Genomic DNA, 17,962 nt, shown 5'->3' with positions numbered 1-17,962 from the left:
AGGGGGCATAGAGTTTTCATAGAATACATAGAGTTTGTCAACTTTGGTACACTTTATTTGTGATAAAACAAATACATCCATGGACACAACGAAAAATGTTTAATCCAATGATTTCTTCTTTTATTAATAAAGATGATTTGTTGACCAGGAGAACTCCGCTTGAAGGCTGATAGTTTGTCTGAATGGCTTTGGAACCTGCAACACATACAATTTACTGTATAAAGTTTGATGTCAATATCAAAATGATATCGATGCCGTATCAAACGCCTTTTAAAGCTGGTATCGATTTCAAAATTGATACGGATCGATATCACTTCTGGAAACTGATATCAACTGGCATCGTTATTTTGAGGATGATATCGATTCCGTATCAAACGCCTTTTTAAGCTGGTATCGATTTCAAAATTGATACGGATCGATATCACTCCTGGAAACTGATAACTGCCATCGTTATTTTGAGGATGATATCGATTCCGTATCAAACGCCTTTTTAAGGTGGTATCGATTTCAAAATTGATACGGATCGATATCGCTCCCGGAAACTGCTATCGATCCGTATCAATTTTGAAATCGATACCAGCTTAAAAAAGGCGTTTGATACGGAATCGATATCATCCTCAAAATAATGATGCCAGTTGATTTTGTGGATGATATCGATTCCGTATCAAACGCCTTTTTTAAGCTGGTATCGATTTCAAAATTGATACGGATCGATATCGCAAAAGGCGTTTGATACGGAATCGATATCATCCTCAAAATAACGATGCCAGTTACGACGGTGATATTTGATATTGACATCAAACTTTATACAGTAAATTGTATGTGTTGCAGGTTCCAAAGCCATTCAGACAAACTATCAGCCTTCAAGCGGAGGTCTCCTGGTCAACAAATCATCTTTATTAATAAAAGAAGAAATCATTGAATTAAACATTTTTCGTTGTGTCCATGGATGTATTTGTTTTATCACAAATAAAGTGTACCAAAGTTGACAAACTCTCTCTATGTATTCTATCGTGTCTATCTGTTGTGTCCAGGGTGAAGTCCTCCAGAGTCGCTTGAAGTTTTCTTATTGCTTCCTCATCCACAAGGTGCTGGAGCCCAATTCTGAGATACATAAATGTTTGTGGAGGAAATTACTTTATATATCCTCTACCACAGCATACGCGCGGTTATCCCCCACCTGCAATGCAATGTAGCGTTCGCTTTTTGGTCCTCGTCGTGCTCTGTTCGATGACGTGGCCTCTGGTGACGAGCAAAGGAAGCGACAGATTGACTGACAACACTCCACCAAATACGTGTCCAGATAGATTTACAACACGCTACAAAATACATGTGTTGTGGTTTTCATCACTCACTCAAAGACTCCTAGACAGTGTTAACCATTATTTCGCAATGAGGCGCGCCGGCTTGGGTAAGAAAATGAAGTTTGCATGCTGATTTTTTTTGTATCGGCGAGTTAGCAGGTGAAAATCGCTTTCTAGTGGCCCACATTGATCAAATTTAGTCGGTTTCCAAATGTATTTGCCAGTGAATGTCAACTGAATGAAGACGCACTCGTGGTTGAATTTGCTCTAGGTGATGGACCTTCTGGAAACTATGTCGCAAGTGGATACAGCGTGTACGAAGAGGAAAATGAACATCTCCAGGAGGGACTGAGAGCTAAAGTCAGCGCTTTGAAAAGCGTAAGAAAGTTCAAACGTCTAAAAGTCTCAAATATGATATGATGCTAATTGACTGCATGTTTGTTTTCAGCTGTCAATCGATATCGGAACGGAAGTGAAGTATCAGAATAAAATGCTGGACGAGATGGTGAGTTTACTGTCATGGGTCAAATGAAAGCACTGCTGACATGAAACTCGTTGAAGTCTGCATGCTTAATGGGAAAAATATGGACGTAAATAATTCTTCAGTCAGCACCCAAAGGAGACAAAATGTTTGTACGTGTTTAAACAATTAAACAAGCAAGTAATCTGCTCATCTACACAGTGAATCGTTTCAATGAAGAATTCCATCTGTCCCCAACTAGGATACAGACTTTGACTCAACGGGCGGCCTGCTCGGCGCCACCATCGGCCGAGTCAAACAGCTGTCCAGAGGCAGTCAGACCAAACTGCTGTGCTACATGCTGCTCTTCTGCCTTTTTGTCTTCTTTGTACTCTACTGGTTCATCAAGTTGAGGTGACAGCTGGAACCTGTTGGACTTTGAACACACATCTCAAAATATAGACAATAACCTGATTACGAGTTGAGTAATCAGTGCCATGGTTCAGAAATGAGGAATGGATCCGTGTATGTTCTTATAATTTGTTAATTATGCATAACACTGAGAGCAACTGCAGTGTGTGTTACACAGAAATGAATGGCTATATTACAGACTATATTGGTGGGGGGGAAAGCAGCAAAAATATGAAATGTGTTCTCAATGTAAATAATTGTTCTTATGATCTTTTTAACCATTAAACATTTATCAGGTGTTTCCTTCAATTAAAACTGGCATTGTTTGTTTTTTAATACACTGACAGAAAACAAAAACCATTGTGTAGTGGTGAATCAATATTTACAAAATGCGAATTGCATGTATGCCTTACCTCATGCAGTCAAAATGAACATACTTTTTAAGAGTCGGCTGAACAGCACTTCGGTGATTAACTTTTTTTCACGTTTTTCAAAATTAGTTTTAGAAGTTCCCATTATCAAGGGAATTGATGGAGAAAATCATAGAAGACCGTCCCCTGTCATCACTTCCTGGGTAGAATGTCCATGTATTTGCAGATGATTCCGAGCATGACCTCATCAGCCCCTCCACCAATGGACATTAACCTGCAATCTCTGTTGACAAAATGTAGTTAGCAAGGATTTGTTTGTCTTTGCAAACTACAACCAGATGTCACTAGATGTCAGTACAATTTCATGTAAGGACCACTTCAGTTATTTTTACTTAACACAAGCTGCCTCAAGACACACCGCTTGTTAGCAGCCAGTTATAATAACAGTTGCCCAGCAACATGATTTAGTGGCAGGTTTTTTTTTTTTTGAGATAACAAGTGTAAACTTGGCTGAAAACAATGGCCAGCGTGGTTAGTACACACTGTGCTGCAAATCACTGGAAACTAGGGGTGTAACGATTCATCGATACACATCGATTAATCGATATAATGCTCTACGATTTGTTGGCATCGATGCTAAACGTAAACATCGATCTATATCGCCCGTTTTTGACCTCGGACATTAGACACGACTTTATTTTGAAATCCAGTTCATTGTTGCTTGCTTCCTCTTTCCGGGAGCAGTACGCGGCGTGTTGTGAGCAGAGCAGAGCAGGCACGTGAAAGGGGAGCCGACAACTACGCGGCTCCTGGGCTGGTGCTATGGCTAGTGTCTGTCCAAGAAGACGAGGAAATTCGCTCCCCTTTGGGCTTCAAGTCATTCGTTTGGAAGCACTTTGTAATTTCCTAAATAAAGAGTTTGCAGTACGTTGTTGATTTTGCGTATGAATTGTTATAAATCAGGATATTGTTCTATATCGATCGTAGAGCACTATATCGTGATGTATCGTGAATGAATCACAGCAGGCTTTAAGATATCGGCAAATATTGTATCGTGGTTCTTTGTATCGATATGATATCGTATCGTTACAAAACCCGCGATTTACACCCCTAGTTTGTAACCCTAACCTTGATTTAAAACCCTAGTCGGAAACCCTAACCCTAGCTTGAAACCCTAATTAGCAATGGCAAAACTCCTTGGAAACCCTGGTCGGAAACCCTAACCCTAGTTTTGAAAGCCTAGTTAGAAACCCTGATCTTAGAAACCATAAAAGTAGTTTGAAACCCTCGTTGGAAACCCTAACCCTAGCATTAAAACCAAGTTTGTAACCCTAACCTTCGTTTAAAACCCTAGTCGGAAACCCTAACCCTAGTTTGAAACCCTAAATAGCAATGGCAAAACTCCTTGGAAACCCTGGTCGGAAACCCTAACCCTCGTTTTGAAAGCCTAGTTAGAAACCCTAATCTTAGAAACCCTAAAAGTAGTTTGAAACCTTCGTTGGAAACCCTAACCCTAGCTTTAAAACCTAGTTTGAAACCCTAACCTTGGTTTAAAACCCTAGTCGGAAACCCTGAGCCTAGTTTGAAACCCTAATTAGCGATGGCAAAACTCCTTGGAAACCCTAGTCGGAAACCCTAACCCTAGTTTTGAAAGCCTAGTTAGAAACCCTAACCCTAACTCTAGTTTTGAAAGCCTAGTTAGTAACCCTAACCCTAACCCTAACTCTAACCCTAACTCTAACTCTAACTCTAACCCTAACCCTAACCCTCGTTTTGAAAGCCTAGTTAGAAACCCTAACCCCAACCCTAATCCTAACCCTAATTTTGGAAACCCTAGTCGAAAACCCTAACCCTAGTTTTGAAAGCCTAGTTAGAAACCCCAATCTTAGAAACCCTAAAAGTAGTTTGAAACCCTCGTTGGAAACCCTAACCCTAGCTTTAAAACCTAGTTTGAAACCCTAACCTTGGTTTAAAACCCTAGTCGGAAACCCTGAGCCTAGTTTGAAACCCTAATTAGCGATGGCAAAACTCCTTGGAAACCCTAGTCGGAAACCCTAACCCTAGTTTTGAAAGCCTAGTTAGAAACCCTAACCCTAACTCTAGTTTTGAAAGCCTAGTTAGTAACCCTAACCCTAACTCTAACTCTAACCCTAACCCTAACCCTAACCCTAACCCTAACTCTAAGTCTAACCCTAACCCTAGTTTTGAAAGCCTAGTTAGAAACCCTAACCCCAACCCTAATCCTAACCCTAATTTTGGAAACCCTAGTCGAAAACCCTAACCCTAGTTTTGAAAGCCTAGTTAGAAACCCTGATCTTAGAAACCCTAAAAGTAGTTTGAAACCCTCGTTGGAAACCCTAACCCTAGCTTTAAAACCTAGTTTGAAACCCTAACCTTGGTTTAAAACCCTAGTCGGAAACCCTGAGCCTAGTTTGAAACCCTAATTAGCGATGGCAAAACTCCTTGGAAACCCTAGTCGGAAACCCTAACCCTAGTTTTGAAAGCCTAGTTAGAAACCCTAACCCTAACTCTAGTTTTGAAAGCCTAGTTAGTAACCCTAACCCTAACTCTAACTCTAACCCTAACCCTAACCCTAACCCTAACTCTAAGTCTAACCCTAACCCTAGTTTTGAAAGCCTAGTTAGAAACCCTAACCCCAACCCTAATCCTAACCCTAATTTTGGAAACCCTAGTCGAAAACCCTAACCCTAGTTTTGAAAGCCTAGTTAGAAACCCTAATCTTAGAAACCCTAAAAGTAGTTTGAAAGCCTCGTTGGAAACCTTAAGCCTAGCTTTAAAACCTAGTTTGTAACCCTAACCTTGGTTTAAAACCCTAGTCGGAAACCCTAACCCTAGTTTGAAACCCTAATTAGCAATGGCAAAACTCCTTGGAAACCCTGGTCGGAAACCCTAACCCTCGTTTTGAAAGCCTAGTTAGAAACCCTGATCTTAGAAACCATAAAAGTAGTTTGAAACCCTCGTTGGAAACCCTAACCCTAGCTTTAAAGCTAGTTTGAAACCCTAACCTTGGTTTAAAACCCTAGTCGGAAACCCTGAGCCTAGTTTGAAACCCTAATTAGCGATGGCAAAACTCCTTGGAAACCCTAGTCGGAAACCCTAACCCTAGTTTTGAAAGCCTAGTTAGAAACCCTAACCCTAACCCTAACTCTAGTTTTGAAAGCCTAGTTAGTAACCCTAACCCTAACTCTAACCCTAACCCTAACCCTAGTTTTGAAAGCCTAGTTAGAAACCCTAACCCCAACCCTAATCCTAACCCTAACCCTAACTTTGGAAACCCTAGTCGAAAACCCTAACCCTAGTTTTGAAAGCCTAGTTAGAAACCCCAATCTTAGAAACCCTAAAAGTAGTTTGAAAACCTCGTTGGAAACCCTAACCCTAGCTTTAAAACCTAGTTTGAAACCCTAACCTTGGTTTAAAACCCTAGTCGGAAACCCTGAGCCTAGTTTGAAACCCTAATTAGCGATGGCAAAACTCCTTGGAAACCCTAGTCGGAAACCCTAACCCTAGTTTTGAAAGCCTAGTTAGAAACCCTAACCCTAACTCTAGTTTTGAAAGCCTAGTTAGTAACCCTAACCCTAACCCTAACCCTAACTCTAACTCTAACCCTAACCCTAACCCTCGTTTTGAAAGCCTAGTTAGAAACCCTAACCCCAACCCTAATCCTAACCCTAATTTTGGAAACCCTAGTCGAAAACCCTAACCCTAGTTTTGAAAGCCTAGTTAGAAACCCCAATCTTAGAAACCCTAAAAGTAGTTTGAAACCCTCGTTGGAAACCCTAACCCTAGCTTTAAAACCTAGTTTGAAACCCTAACCTTGGTTTAAAACCCTAGTCGGAAACCCTGAGCCTAGTTTGAAACCCTAATTAGCGATGGCAAAACTCCTTGGAAACCCTAGTCGGAAACCCTAACCCTAGTTTTGAAAGCCTAGTTAGAAACCCTAACCCTAACTCTAGTTTTGAAAGCCTAGTTAGTAACCCTAACCCTAACTCTAACTCTAACCCTAACCCTAACTCTAAGTCTAACCCTAACCCTAGTTTTGAAAGCCTAGTTAGAAACCCTAACCCCAACCCTAATCCTAACCCTAATTTTGGAAACCCTAGTCGAAAACCCTAACCCTAGTTTTGAAAGCCTAGTTAGAAACCCTAATCTTAGAAACCCTAAAAGTAGTTTGAAAGCCTCGTTGGAAACCTTAAGCCTAGCTTTAAAACCTAGTTTGTAACCCTAACCTTGGTTTAAAACCCTAGTCGGAAACCCTAACCCTAGTTTGAAACCCTAATTAGCAATGGCAAAACTCCTTGGAAACCCTGGTCGGAAACCCTAACCCTCGTTTTGAAAGCCTAGTTAGAAACCCTGATCTTAGAAACCATAAAAGTAGTTTGAAACCCTCGTTGGAAACCCTAACCCTAGCTTTAAAACCTAGTTTGAAACCCTAACCTTGGTTTAAAACCCTAGTCGGAAACCCTGAGCCTAGTTTGAAACCCTAATTAGCGATGGCAAAACTCCTTGGAAACCCTAGTCGGAAACCCTAACCCTAGTTTTGAAAGCCTAGTTAGAAACCCTAACCCTAACCCTAACTCTAGTTTTGAAAGCCTAGTTAGTAACCCTAACCCTAACTCTAACCCTAACCCTAACCCTAGTTTTGAAAGCCTAGTTAGAAACCCTAACCCCAACCCTAATCCTAACCCTAACCCTAACCCTAACTTTGGAAACCCTAGTCGAAAACCCTAACCCTAGTTTTGAAAGCCTAGTTAGAAACCCCAATCTTAGAAACCCTAAAAGTAGTTTGAAAACCTCGTTGGAAACCCTAACCCTAGCTTTAAAACCTAGTTTGAAACCCTAACCTTGGTTTAAAACCCTAGTCGGAAACCCTGAGCCTAGTTTGAAACCCTAATTAGCGATGGCAAAACTCCTTGGAAACCCTAGTCGGAAACCCTAACCCTAGTTTTGAAAGCCTAGTTAGAAACCCTAACCCTAACTCTAGTTTTGAAAGCCTAGTTAGTAACCCTAACCCTAACCCTAACCCTAACTCTAACTCTAACTCTAACCCTAACCCTAACCCTCGTTTTGAAAGCCTAGTTAGAAACCCTAACCCCAACCCTAATCCTAACCCTAATTTTGGAAACCCTAGTCGAAAACCCTAACCCTAGTTTTGAAAGCCTAGTTAGAAACCCCAATCTTAGAAACCCTAAAAGTAGTTTGAAACCCTCGTTGGAAACCCTAACCCTAGCTTTAAAACCTAGTTTGAAACCCTAACCTTGGTTTAAAACCCTAGTCGGAAACCCTGAGCCTAGTTTGAAACCCTAATTAGCGATGGCAAAACTCCTTGGAAACCCTAGTCGGAAACCCTAACCCTAGTTTTGAAAGCCTAGTTAGAAACCCTAACCCTAACTCTAGTTTTGAAAGCCTAGTTAGTAACCCTAACCCTAACTCTAACCCTAACCCTAACTCTAAGTCTAACCCTAACCCTAGTTTTGAAAGCCTAGTTAGAAACCCTAACCCCAACCCTAATCCTAACCCTAATTTTGGAAACCCTAGTCGAAAACCCTAACCCTAGTTTGAAAGCCTAGTTAGAAACCCTAATCTTAGAAACCCTAAAAGTAGTTTGAAAGCCTCGTTGGAAACCTTAAGCCTAGCTTTAAAACCTAGTTTGTAACCCTAACCTTGGTTTAAAACCCTAGTCGGAAACCCTAACCCTAGTTTGAAACCCTAATTAGCAATGGCAAAACTCCTTGGAAACCCTGGTCGGAAACCCTAACCCTAGTTTTGAAAGCCTAGTTAGAAACCCTATTCTTAGAAACCCTAAAAGTAGTTTGAAACTAGGGGTGTAACGATTCATCGATACACATCGATTAATCGTTATAATGCTCTACGATTTGTTGGCATCGATGCTAAACGTAAACATCGATCTATATCGCCCGTTTTTGACCTCGGACATTGGACGCGACTTTATTTTGAAATCCAGTTCATTGTTGCTTGCTTCCTCTTTCCGGGAGCAGTGCGCGGCGTGTTGTGAGCAGAGCAGAGCAGAGCAGGCATGTGAAAGGGGAGCCGACAACTACGCGGCTCCTGGGCTGGTGCTATGGCTAGTGTCCAAGAAGACGAGGAAATTCGCTCCCCTTTCATTCGTTTGGAAGCACTTTGTAATTTCCTAAATAAAGAGTTTGCAGTACCTTGTTGATTTTGCGTATAAATTGTTATAAATCAGGATATTGTTCTATATCGATCGTAGAGCTCTATATCGTGATGTATCGTGAATGAATCACAGCAGGCTTTAAGATATCGGCAAATATCGTATCGTGGTTCTTTGTATCGATATGATATCGTATCGTTACAAAACCCGCGATTTACACCCCTACTGGAAACAGGTTTAAACAGGCTACATGCATAGCTAAAACTTCATTCTGTTTAATTATACTTAATCTGTTGAATGTATTTTATTTGTATTTAAGTCTGTGGTCCTCATAACACAATTTGACAATCACATTTTCTCTCAAAGATACATACCTGTAAAATCTGCTGACCAGCACATCGCCGGTGTAGCCCATTCCTCCCCAGAACTGGAGACAGCTGTCACTCACTTCCCTGGCCAGGCGCCCTCCTTTTAATTTCGCCATGGATGCCATCTTGGTGACGTCATTGCCTTTGATATACAATGCTGAACGCACCACCAAGTGAGATATTCAGGCATGGTCTTCATTATTTGAGAACTGGAAGATAATTGGAGCTTACCTGTGGCCTGGTAGAGGAGGGCGCGCAGCAGCTCCACTTCCGTCTGCAGCTCGGCCAGCCTGAAATGGACCGCCTGATGGTGGAGGACTGGCTGATTGAAGATGGTCCTCTGTCGAGTGTATTGGATGGTCTCCTGGATGACGATGTCCATCGCCGTCAGGACTAGAGGTAGGGGGAAAATGAGAACATTTACTGTGAGCATGACTGCTTTGGACTACTTTCCTTTTATGATTAAAAATGCACAACGTTCCCAAATTCTGCATTCATAAAAGAGAAAGATGCTCAGTTGTAGCTACTCAAAATGTCACCAACACTTCACCGTATGACACAGCGCAGTTCCAAACCACTCCCGGGCCACTCCACTAAAAACGGCTAAATTAAAAAATTCCATCACGGAGCGTTTCACTTTCGCCAAGTTCTTCGGAAGACATTATCGGACGCTTGTCGAAATGAAACGCAAACAAACCTCCTTAACCGAAATTGATGGCTTGACCTTAAGTGAACTCGACCTCCTTGTTGATTTGCTTGGCAGTGCAAAGGAAATCGTCATAAAACACAGCGCTGACCGTAACATTCGTGGGAAATGGATGCTATGAAATGAGAGGGAAAGTTATCTCACTATTGGCCACAGCCCAGAGCCTTTCTTCTTGGAATTGGAGCATCTGATAGGTGAAGCCCATGCCTTCCTGGCCAATGACGTTCTTGCAGGGAACTCGGACGTCTTCGAAAAACACTTGGGCTGTGTCCGACGACCACATGCCCAGCTTGTCAATCTTGCGGGCGATTTGCACTCCTAAAAGGGGGAAAAGGCGAGCAAAGGTGATAACCGGCCCCCTCCGACAACTTGTTTTGATAGCGGCGGCGTGATGCGCTGTTCCTACCGGGCAGATTCATGGGCAAGCAAATGAGGGATTTGTTCCTGTGTGGGGGGCCGTCGCTGGTGTTGGCGAGGAGACACATCCAGTCCGCCTGGGTGCCAGTGGTGGTCCACATCTTGCCGCCGTTGATCACGTATTCGTCCCCCTTTCTCACCGCCTTCGTCTTAATGTCTGCATCAACGGCAGGTGGAATGTAAAAACACAAGACGTCGGAAGGTGGTGGACATTTTCTCTCCAAATCCAAGATGCAAAGACAGGAACTTACTGGACACATCAGAACCTGCCCCGACTTCGCTAACGCCGAGGCACGCAACTTTGTCCCCAAGGATGCTGGGAAGCAGAAACTCTTTCTTGAGCTCAGCTGAGCCAAACCTGCACAAGCACACAATTGACAAAGTACTAGTTTGGTTTATGAAGTCAACAAAAAAGACTTTGTGAAAAGAAAAGAAAAAAAAGAAATAGACATATCCTGACAGGCTTTGAGGCAATTTTAGCTGCATCCATTTTCTTCAATACTGTCTTGTTATTTTAACCTCGTTTCGGGCAAGAATTGTTCCCCTAATTAAACTCATGAGAATTTATCGCCTGTCAGTAAAAGTCACTTTGTTACAAGAAAATAACAGCAAAAGGCAACACGAGGGAAAAATGTCACTAAGACAGTTGTGTGATTCACAACTGGATCACATACTGAATATTTTTTTCCCTCGCAGTAAAAGAGACCAACCAGCGTTGGAGGCAGATTGGCACCAAGGCTAAATATGCATCTCCACACAGATATGACGGCAAAGTAGGAGGACGGTGAGAAACACAGGATTTAAGTCGTGCAGGTTTTCAGGGTTATTACCTGGCCACGCAGGCGTAGTCATGTCTGTCTGAACGCCGATGGCCATGGGGATAGCCTCCGCAGCGGATGTGACCCAGCTCCTCGGACACCGCGACACTGTAGCTGAGTCCAGTCCTAAGCCTCCATACTCTGAAAGAAAAAAAAACACTTCTTAAGATTAGCTTTCTTGCATTCATTTAGAGTTGCAATTTATGACATCGATAAAAAAATCACTGTCAGGTGGATGCACAAGACTCACAGTTCTCTGCAGATTATAGTCGTCAACGTGAGATGAAATGAAAATAAATGTCTATTTGTTACTGAAAAACCTTCAGTATTTAATGGACTTGAAGAGCGTGAAATAAAACACCACTTTGTTGCACTTCCACACCCGCTCCTTTCATCATTGTTTTCAAGCACTAAACTTAAGAGCCTGTTTTCTTACAAAACTAACAACCCGTATTTACACAAATGTGTCGAATGTTGTTTAAAGAAGCGCGAGACATTTTGCTGACCATAAAAGTGCTAATGTCAGCCAATTAAATTGGTTGGTCGATTATTTGCTCATCATCATTTAATGTTGGCCTGGTAAATACAACCTGGCACTAAACTACTCCAAGTTGAGATGTCCAGTGCATGGCGATTATTCGCACTGACTGACAATGAGCAATTAGGGGAAAATTTACCACAGCATCGTGCAACCCTTGCATCTGTGCCACCCGCCCGACGAGTTATGGAATAATGAACAGCACTGTCAGCGATAGACGCGCCTTAGTAGGACAATAGGGAAATTGGGGACATGCGTACAAGTGAGCGAGAGTAGGCCGAGCAAACTCAAAGTGTGGGGGTAGCCAAAACTAAGAGGAAACAGGTGCAGCTGGAAACCCTGCGGTGGATCATGTGGACAGAAGGAAGCGCTGAAGTTTATCCCGCTTAAAACTGAACAGCGGGCCGCCGAGAAAAATACACAAGCAAAGGAAAAACAAACAAGTATGCTTCAAATCTCAATTGTCCATCCTATAGCCTCGATGCTTCTCTCGGCCGGGCGGCAGATGTTCATGACCCTCATCGGCTGTTCTTCGGCGGTGATGGATAATACCGATCGATTGCATGCATCACTATCACAATCAGATCACGTATGTGACATCGTCATGTGTTAGTAATGTGAGTGGGGAAAACCAAACGATGACATGAATTCGTCAGAGTATTACTAAAGCGGGGATCATACGAGCAGAACGGATGGGAAACAATTTTGGCTGCCAGGTTCCTATCGTCAAGCAGCTCGGCGTTGCCATGGTGTGAAAGACGGGTTCTTCCCTGTCAGGGCAGAGGAAGCCAGGCAGGGTGCCAAGGGTCATAACTGTCCTCTCCCCCGGCGTGGCCGTCTAAGGAAAACTTCCTGTTCCCATGTTTGACAGGTAACGCGGACTTTCCGTGCACACGCAAACTGTGACTGCAAAAAAAAAAAAAGGTATACATGGCCAAAGCTGAGGAGATTCTGACAAGCATAGTTTAGAGGTTGACTGTATTTAATACATTTCGTTCATAATTTGGACTCCTCGAGGCCCTAGGAGACTTAAAAGTGTTATGTAAAACAGAGTGCAAACAGGGCAATCTGAGATTTGTCAATGCCAAACTAAGACGTCGCAACGGGGCATGTCTGCTCAAGCTCGACTTTTCTATGTAGTAGTTTCAATTGGACCACGTGAAATGTAGGTCACGTCAACACGCCAGTGGTTGTTTGTTAAAGTGACAGCAAGGCTTTCGCAAATTGCATTGACTGTGGATCCATATTCTTTTCAGGATTTAAAGACAAATAAAGATGTAAGAGAGGTTGATGAATGTAATTCCTGTCTACCATGGCAAATGCGTCAAATATCTTCCTGTTTTTGTTGCGTGGCGGGCGCATCACCGCAAGGACTCTTTACTACTACCTGATAATTGAATGAAGTCTTTGCACAGTCGTCCCTCAGGTCATCGTTCTCTAATCCTGTCAACTAATGCTCGAGGTGTGTGCACTCAGCACATTTTAATTCCTTGGCGAGCTCTCTTTCCTGAGCTGAGCTGGGCACTCCTGGTGAAACCTAAAGACTTAAAGTGTGTGGATTGTTTGCTGTTTATGATATGAAGGAAAGCAACTCATTTATGGATTAAAGAAAACATTGAAATTCCCCGATGCAAAAAAAAAACCTGCTGTTGAGCTAAAACGCTATATAAGAGAAAACATGAATCCGATTTTTAATAAGATAGCAAAGCCATTCTACCCATTCATGTAGACGTTGGTTAGACTTTGACATTTTCACAACAATATTGCCACAAAATAACGGGCCACTGGTTTCCATTGTTGGCTGACTGAAAAAAGTTGAGAAATGACCCACATTTCTGTTGCAGAGCAACCGTTGCGGGAAAGCCTGACTTTCTGCATTTGGGGGAAAAAAAAGTCGTTCGCAACTCCAGACTCCATCAGTGACACATCTGGGTGCCCATCTGGTTTCCATTTGAACCAACAGCTGCTGCGGGAAGTCGATAGGACGCTTCAAAGCCACGTTCATCAGAATGCTTGATCTTCACAGAGAGATGAAATCAAACAATTCAAATACGAGGACCAGTGCGCTGCTCTACTACAGCGAGATGCATTATCATTTTCAACATATGTTTTGACGCGTTATTCATTCTTGCCTCTTTTCATTCTTCGATACGCTGCACATTAATCATGAAAATGGATAAGTGATCCGGAAAACGCACGTCACTGGGATTGCAGCCCAATGAGTAATCACTCTCATTAATTACTACATGTTTTGAATCATTTCAACTGTGTCAGAAAATGTCTCAGCGCTTTTGCAGAGACACGCACTTGCGATTGACACATTCTACGCCGACCACACAAAACACATGCTCCGGGTTGCATTTGAAAAGCAGTTGGACTACTATTTTGCTGATGAGCGTGTCTAAACAAGGTATCAACGTGCCACTGGGACAAGGGTGGACCTCTCGAGCTCAAACAAATGCATATCTCACCAACTGGCTTGTTGACGCCAAGGAAGCCAGCGTTTCCTAAAATCTTGAAGATTTGATGGGCTGGGAACTTTCCCTCCGCTTCCCACTGATCCACATAAGGGTTGATCTCCTGGTCGATGATCTGTGGGGAAAAGGTGGACCTGTGTGAATATTCAAGCGTGTGTGCTTTCTTTCTTCCAACCCGAAAGAATCTCCATTACAAGAGAAAAAAATTAAATGTACGGCATCACACGTATCATATCACGCCTTGGTAATCCACCCTAAAAGTCCATGTAATGTATTCCGAGCAGACAGCCACAAAATGCGTTTCATATCAATGAATAGAGAGCAGCCTGCGAAAATGCATTACGCGGCGAATCAATAACGCCGGTGCTGGTGAATACAATGACAGAATACGTGGCACACACACATTGTGTATATGTTGCTGACATACAACATAGCAAAAGCAGATGTGCCATTTGGCTCAAATCCCAATCCGGAACATTGAAGAGTAAAATACGTGCTAAAAAAAGAGCCAGAGAGATGATGATGATGATGGCGGTAAGGCATTCAGACGGATATAATAAATAGAAATGAATATGTTTGACGAGGTTCTTGCCCAGATATGGGCGTCCACAAAATGTTTGAACAAAGTGCTGAAACTACCATGGACAGCATAGGTGGGTGGACGTGGTGCATTTTCTCAATCCACAGGTCAACATGCAAAAGGTCAAATCGAACAGCATCATGTTTGCTTGTGTAACAATTGTGGTCCAACAATTGACTCGCAAAGAGGAAACAATGGACGAGAGTAATTGCTCCACTGAATTTTGCATCATATCTTCAACCTGGAGAGCAAATCGCTCAATCGTCATGATTCATCTCGTCTTATCAGAGCGGCGGATTGGGTGAGTCATGAACCAAAGTCCGAAAAGAGTGAAGAGCAGGTCGACAATTGGTTTGTAAAATGAACGTTGGAGTGGCTAGACTTTGGCAAAGTGATTCATCTGAGGAATCGGGAAGTGGTTCACAGCTGGAGAAGTGCTTCGGCATGAGCAACCTATTGTGACGTTTCAACAGCAACTATTTCTGTGACTACTCGGAACCCAAAGTATAGGCACTCTCACCATATTTGAAAAATGACTGGGCAGTCTCACTTTTATGTGCCTTTCCAAAGAAATTACACTCCCGACTTACATCGAATGGATATTTAGTGAATCATTAAAATAAGCTCAACCAATAAGACGAGCTAAATGAGGCGTCCGCATTATGAAAGGATTATGGAGTCTACTCCCTCCTCTTTATTGCCCCTTTCATTAAGCCATTCAGACAAGTCTGCACTAAGCAAGTGAAAACATAACCTTGAAAAGCCCGGGCCTCGACAAAACCTTCTTTAGCACTCGTGAGAACAACCGTAAAAACACAAGCCGTAGTTGCCATTATTCCAAGGTCAAACCACATCCGTGTTCAAAGTTCAAATCCTGAGGAGGGAAAGGGAGGGACAACCGTGCTCTGGAACGGGAAACAGGCGGCACATTGCCGAGGGATGCTGCATGCTTTCACAAAGGTTATTGTGGACTATTTGTGTTCATACCACGACGCTTTCACATCAGCAGACTCGTGTGCTAAGCCAGGGTCAAGAACATTGCATTATCAGGTCCTGCAGCAAGCCAGACATAAAACACAACGGTGACCTTTGTTACGCTAACTTAACAAATTCAGCCAATCTTGAAACAAGGCAATTCAAATAATAAGATAAAGCAGTCAACTCAAAATGTGACCACATTGGCTAACCAGCATAAGAAGCTAATGTATCATAACAATAGAGCAAAAATAAGAGGTAAAAACCGAGGAAAACATTGCCGAACAATTCTGCTGGGTCATGCACATAGCTTTGGCTAAATGACCTTCATTGAAAAGTTCTGTCTTTATTGAAGCAGACATTCACACACTCAAAAGGAGGACTTCCTGTTTTACATTGATGGTTTGCTTTTGTTGCTCATTGTGTAAACACCCAAGTGCCAACAGCACAAGCGGTGGAAACGTTGGCACGGTGCAAGTCCGACCTTGAATTCTCACTGTGGGATTTCCGATGACTCAATTCATATACAATGCTATCTTTTACATGATGCTACAGAGGATTCTTTTAATAAACCACACGGCCTTTAGTTCCTTTTCCCGCCCTAACAACATATTGTCCTGTATTCCCTTTCACATTTTCATCCTTCCCATATTGCCTGTGCTAGTTTATTTTCAACCTCCCGGCATCCTTTGAAGGTTTAGTCACACAGTACGCTTCCCTCCGTTTACCGCAACGTCTCTGCTGTCTGCCCTAATTATGGCTGCTGTTGTTATTTTTGCCTTTCTTATCTATACATATCTGTCTGCTTTTAAAAATGGACAGACTAAATACTAAGTCACTGTTTTTTTTTTTTTTCTCAATTACCATAACTTATACAACATATGTAACCGGAACAAAATTGAATAACATTGTAGAAAACAAACCATACATGCCCAAAGGTGTCACATTATTATTATTATGAGCATAAAACCAGAATAAGCATGAAGACTGGTTAGAATCATGTCAAAGTAAACAATAGGTTTTAATAAATTAATATTTCATCAAAATATTCCAACTTCTTTGTTACCCTAATGATTATGTCCTTGTGACTTTGACTTGTTTTTAATACCTATTTTCTTTGCCGTATCATAGCCCAAATGACTAATTGTATGAATGGCAGTAATGAGGGGGTGATATCGCCCACAAACAAAACACATCAAGCCCTCATGCACGCAACATGACCTCTAATAGCAGACTTGCACCGATATTTTCCACACGTTCCCAATCTTACAAAACCAAAAAGTTGTGAAATGTTGTGCGTATCTAGCTACGATATCTGATGGGCAGCTTCACAAATCAAAACACAGCCGTCTCTCTGATAAAAAAAAAACACAAGCAAAAAACATAGTGTAGCCTCACTGCACATTTAAGATGATGTACTGTAGACTGCATTGATTTAGGTTAGCCTCTGGGGACTGAGACTATAAACCGACATTGGAAAGCGGAGGGCAAGCGAACAACCTGACTGCTATCTAGTATAAAATCAAAACAACGGGCAAAGTGTAATGATTTTGTTTCCTAGTGGATCTGAAGCCACGAGAGACCTGTAAAAAAACAACAACATGTATTTGGATGCAGTCATATTTCTTTAAACCAGACGCTACGTGATAGAAGACACATTAACAGATGCCTGTTAGGCAAAGTGATGTAATATTTAGCGTTGCTGCAACCAGTCGGTTGGGGATTGGTGACTGTAGAAAGAAAAAAAAAAAGGTCAGAGTTGATTTCCAGTTCTACTGTTCATACACTGACTGGCCACAGCATAAACTAATTACGTTCAACAAAAAGGCTACAGTATATTACTATATATTACATATTATATATATTATATGTAGTATATATTCAACAATTTTGCTACAGCTGAATGTTAAATTTGTAGAATGTTTGCTATGTACAGGTGTACCTAATGAGGTAACCTGGGAGTCTGTATGGTATTTCATAAAGTGACTTCACATTGACCTCTTACCCACTTTTAATGCGCTCGAGCTTGTTTGCAGCAACGTTAGACACTACATTCTCTGACACTGAGACATTAAATGTCCTATTAAATATATAAACTTTTGTTTTCATGACGCTCAAAACTTGCTCAATGTCATGAGTGTCCATTCGTACCTTTCTGAGGGATTCTTTTAACGCAAAGTGCTCTGGTGTGTAGAGTAGATGGTCGAACGAGGTCTCCGGGGTGCTGCTTGCAACCTTTTGGGACGAAACATGGTCAGCAAACGAGCGGAAGCCAAACGGAGCAAATTTGTAGAAAGGACGGATGCGAACGAGCTCATTTAAAAGCACAGAGCCACCGCGCAGCGCCATTGTTGTTTTGATTATGTTGCGCATGCGCAGAAGCAGT

The 17,962-nt window shown here is 42.2% G+C and overlaps 2 protein-coding genes across 2 annotated transcripts; one reads left to right on the top strand and one right to left on the bottom strand.

The window, feature by feature from the left end:
* The first annotated feature begins 1,235 nt into the window (after positions 1–1,235).
* Positions 1,236–2,490, top strand: bet1 (Bet1 golgi vesicular membrane trafficking protein). Its single transcript, XM_037264681.1, has 4 exons — positions 1,236–1,411; positions 1,576–1,682; positions 1,753–1,809; positions 2,027–2,490. Exons 1-4 carry the CDS (start codon positions 1,393–1,395, stop codon positions 2,180–2,182), a joined length of 339 nt encoding a protein of 112 aa, XP_037120576.1. The 5' UTR covers positions 1,236–1,392; the 3' UTR covers positions 2,183–2,490.
* Positions 2,445–17,946, bottom strand: zgc:85777 (uncharacterized protein LOC405871 homolog). Its single transcript, XM_037264692.1, is given in 11 exon segments — positions 2,445–2,829; positions 9,072–9,222; positions 9,297–9,458; positions 9,916–10,089; positions 10,178–10,345; positions 10,440–10,573; positions 11,027–11,070; positions 11,072–11,124; positions 11,127–11,147; positions 14,016–14,136; positions 17,728–17,946. Coding segments are annotated over 11 exon segments (1,317 nt in total). The 5' UTR covers positions 17,926–17,946; the 3' UTR covers positions 2,445–2,738.
* Between the last annotated feature and the right edge of the window lie 16 nt (positions 17,947–17,962).

This window comes from Syngnathus acus, chromosome 11, assembly GCF_901709675.1.
Source record: "Syngnathus acus chromosome 11, fSynAcu1.2, whole genome shotgun sequence".
Classification (NCBI taxonomy): Eukaryota; Metazoa; Chordata; class Actinopteri; order Syngnathiformes; family Syngnathidae; genus Syngnathus; species Syngnathus acus.
The sequence above is the reverse complement of the archived record's forward strand: the minus strand, read 5'-3'. Positions and strand labels throughout refer to the sequence as shown.

What these genes read in the sequence shown, in the direction of transcription:
- bet1 (XM_037264681.1), top strand. An exon ending in AAGTCAGCGCTTTGAAAAGC is followed by an intron (nt 1,683 to 1,752) that starts GTAAGAAAGTTC and finishes GTTTGTTTTCAG; the next exon opens with CTGTCAATCGATATCGGAAC. An exon ending in ATAAAATGCTGGACGAGATG is followed by an intron (nt 1,810 to 2,026) that starts GTGAGTTTACTG and finishes GTCCCCAACTAG; the next exon opens with GATACAGACTTTGACTCAAC.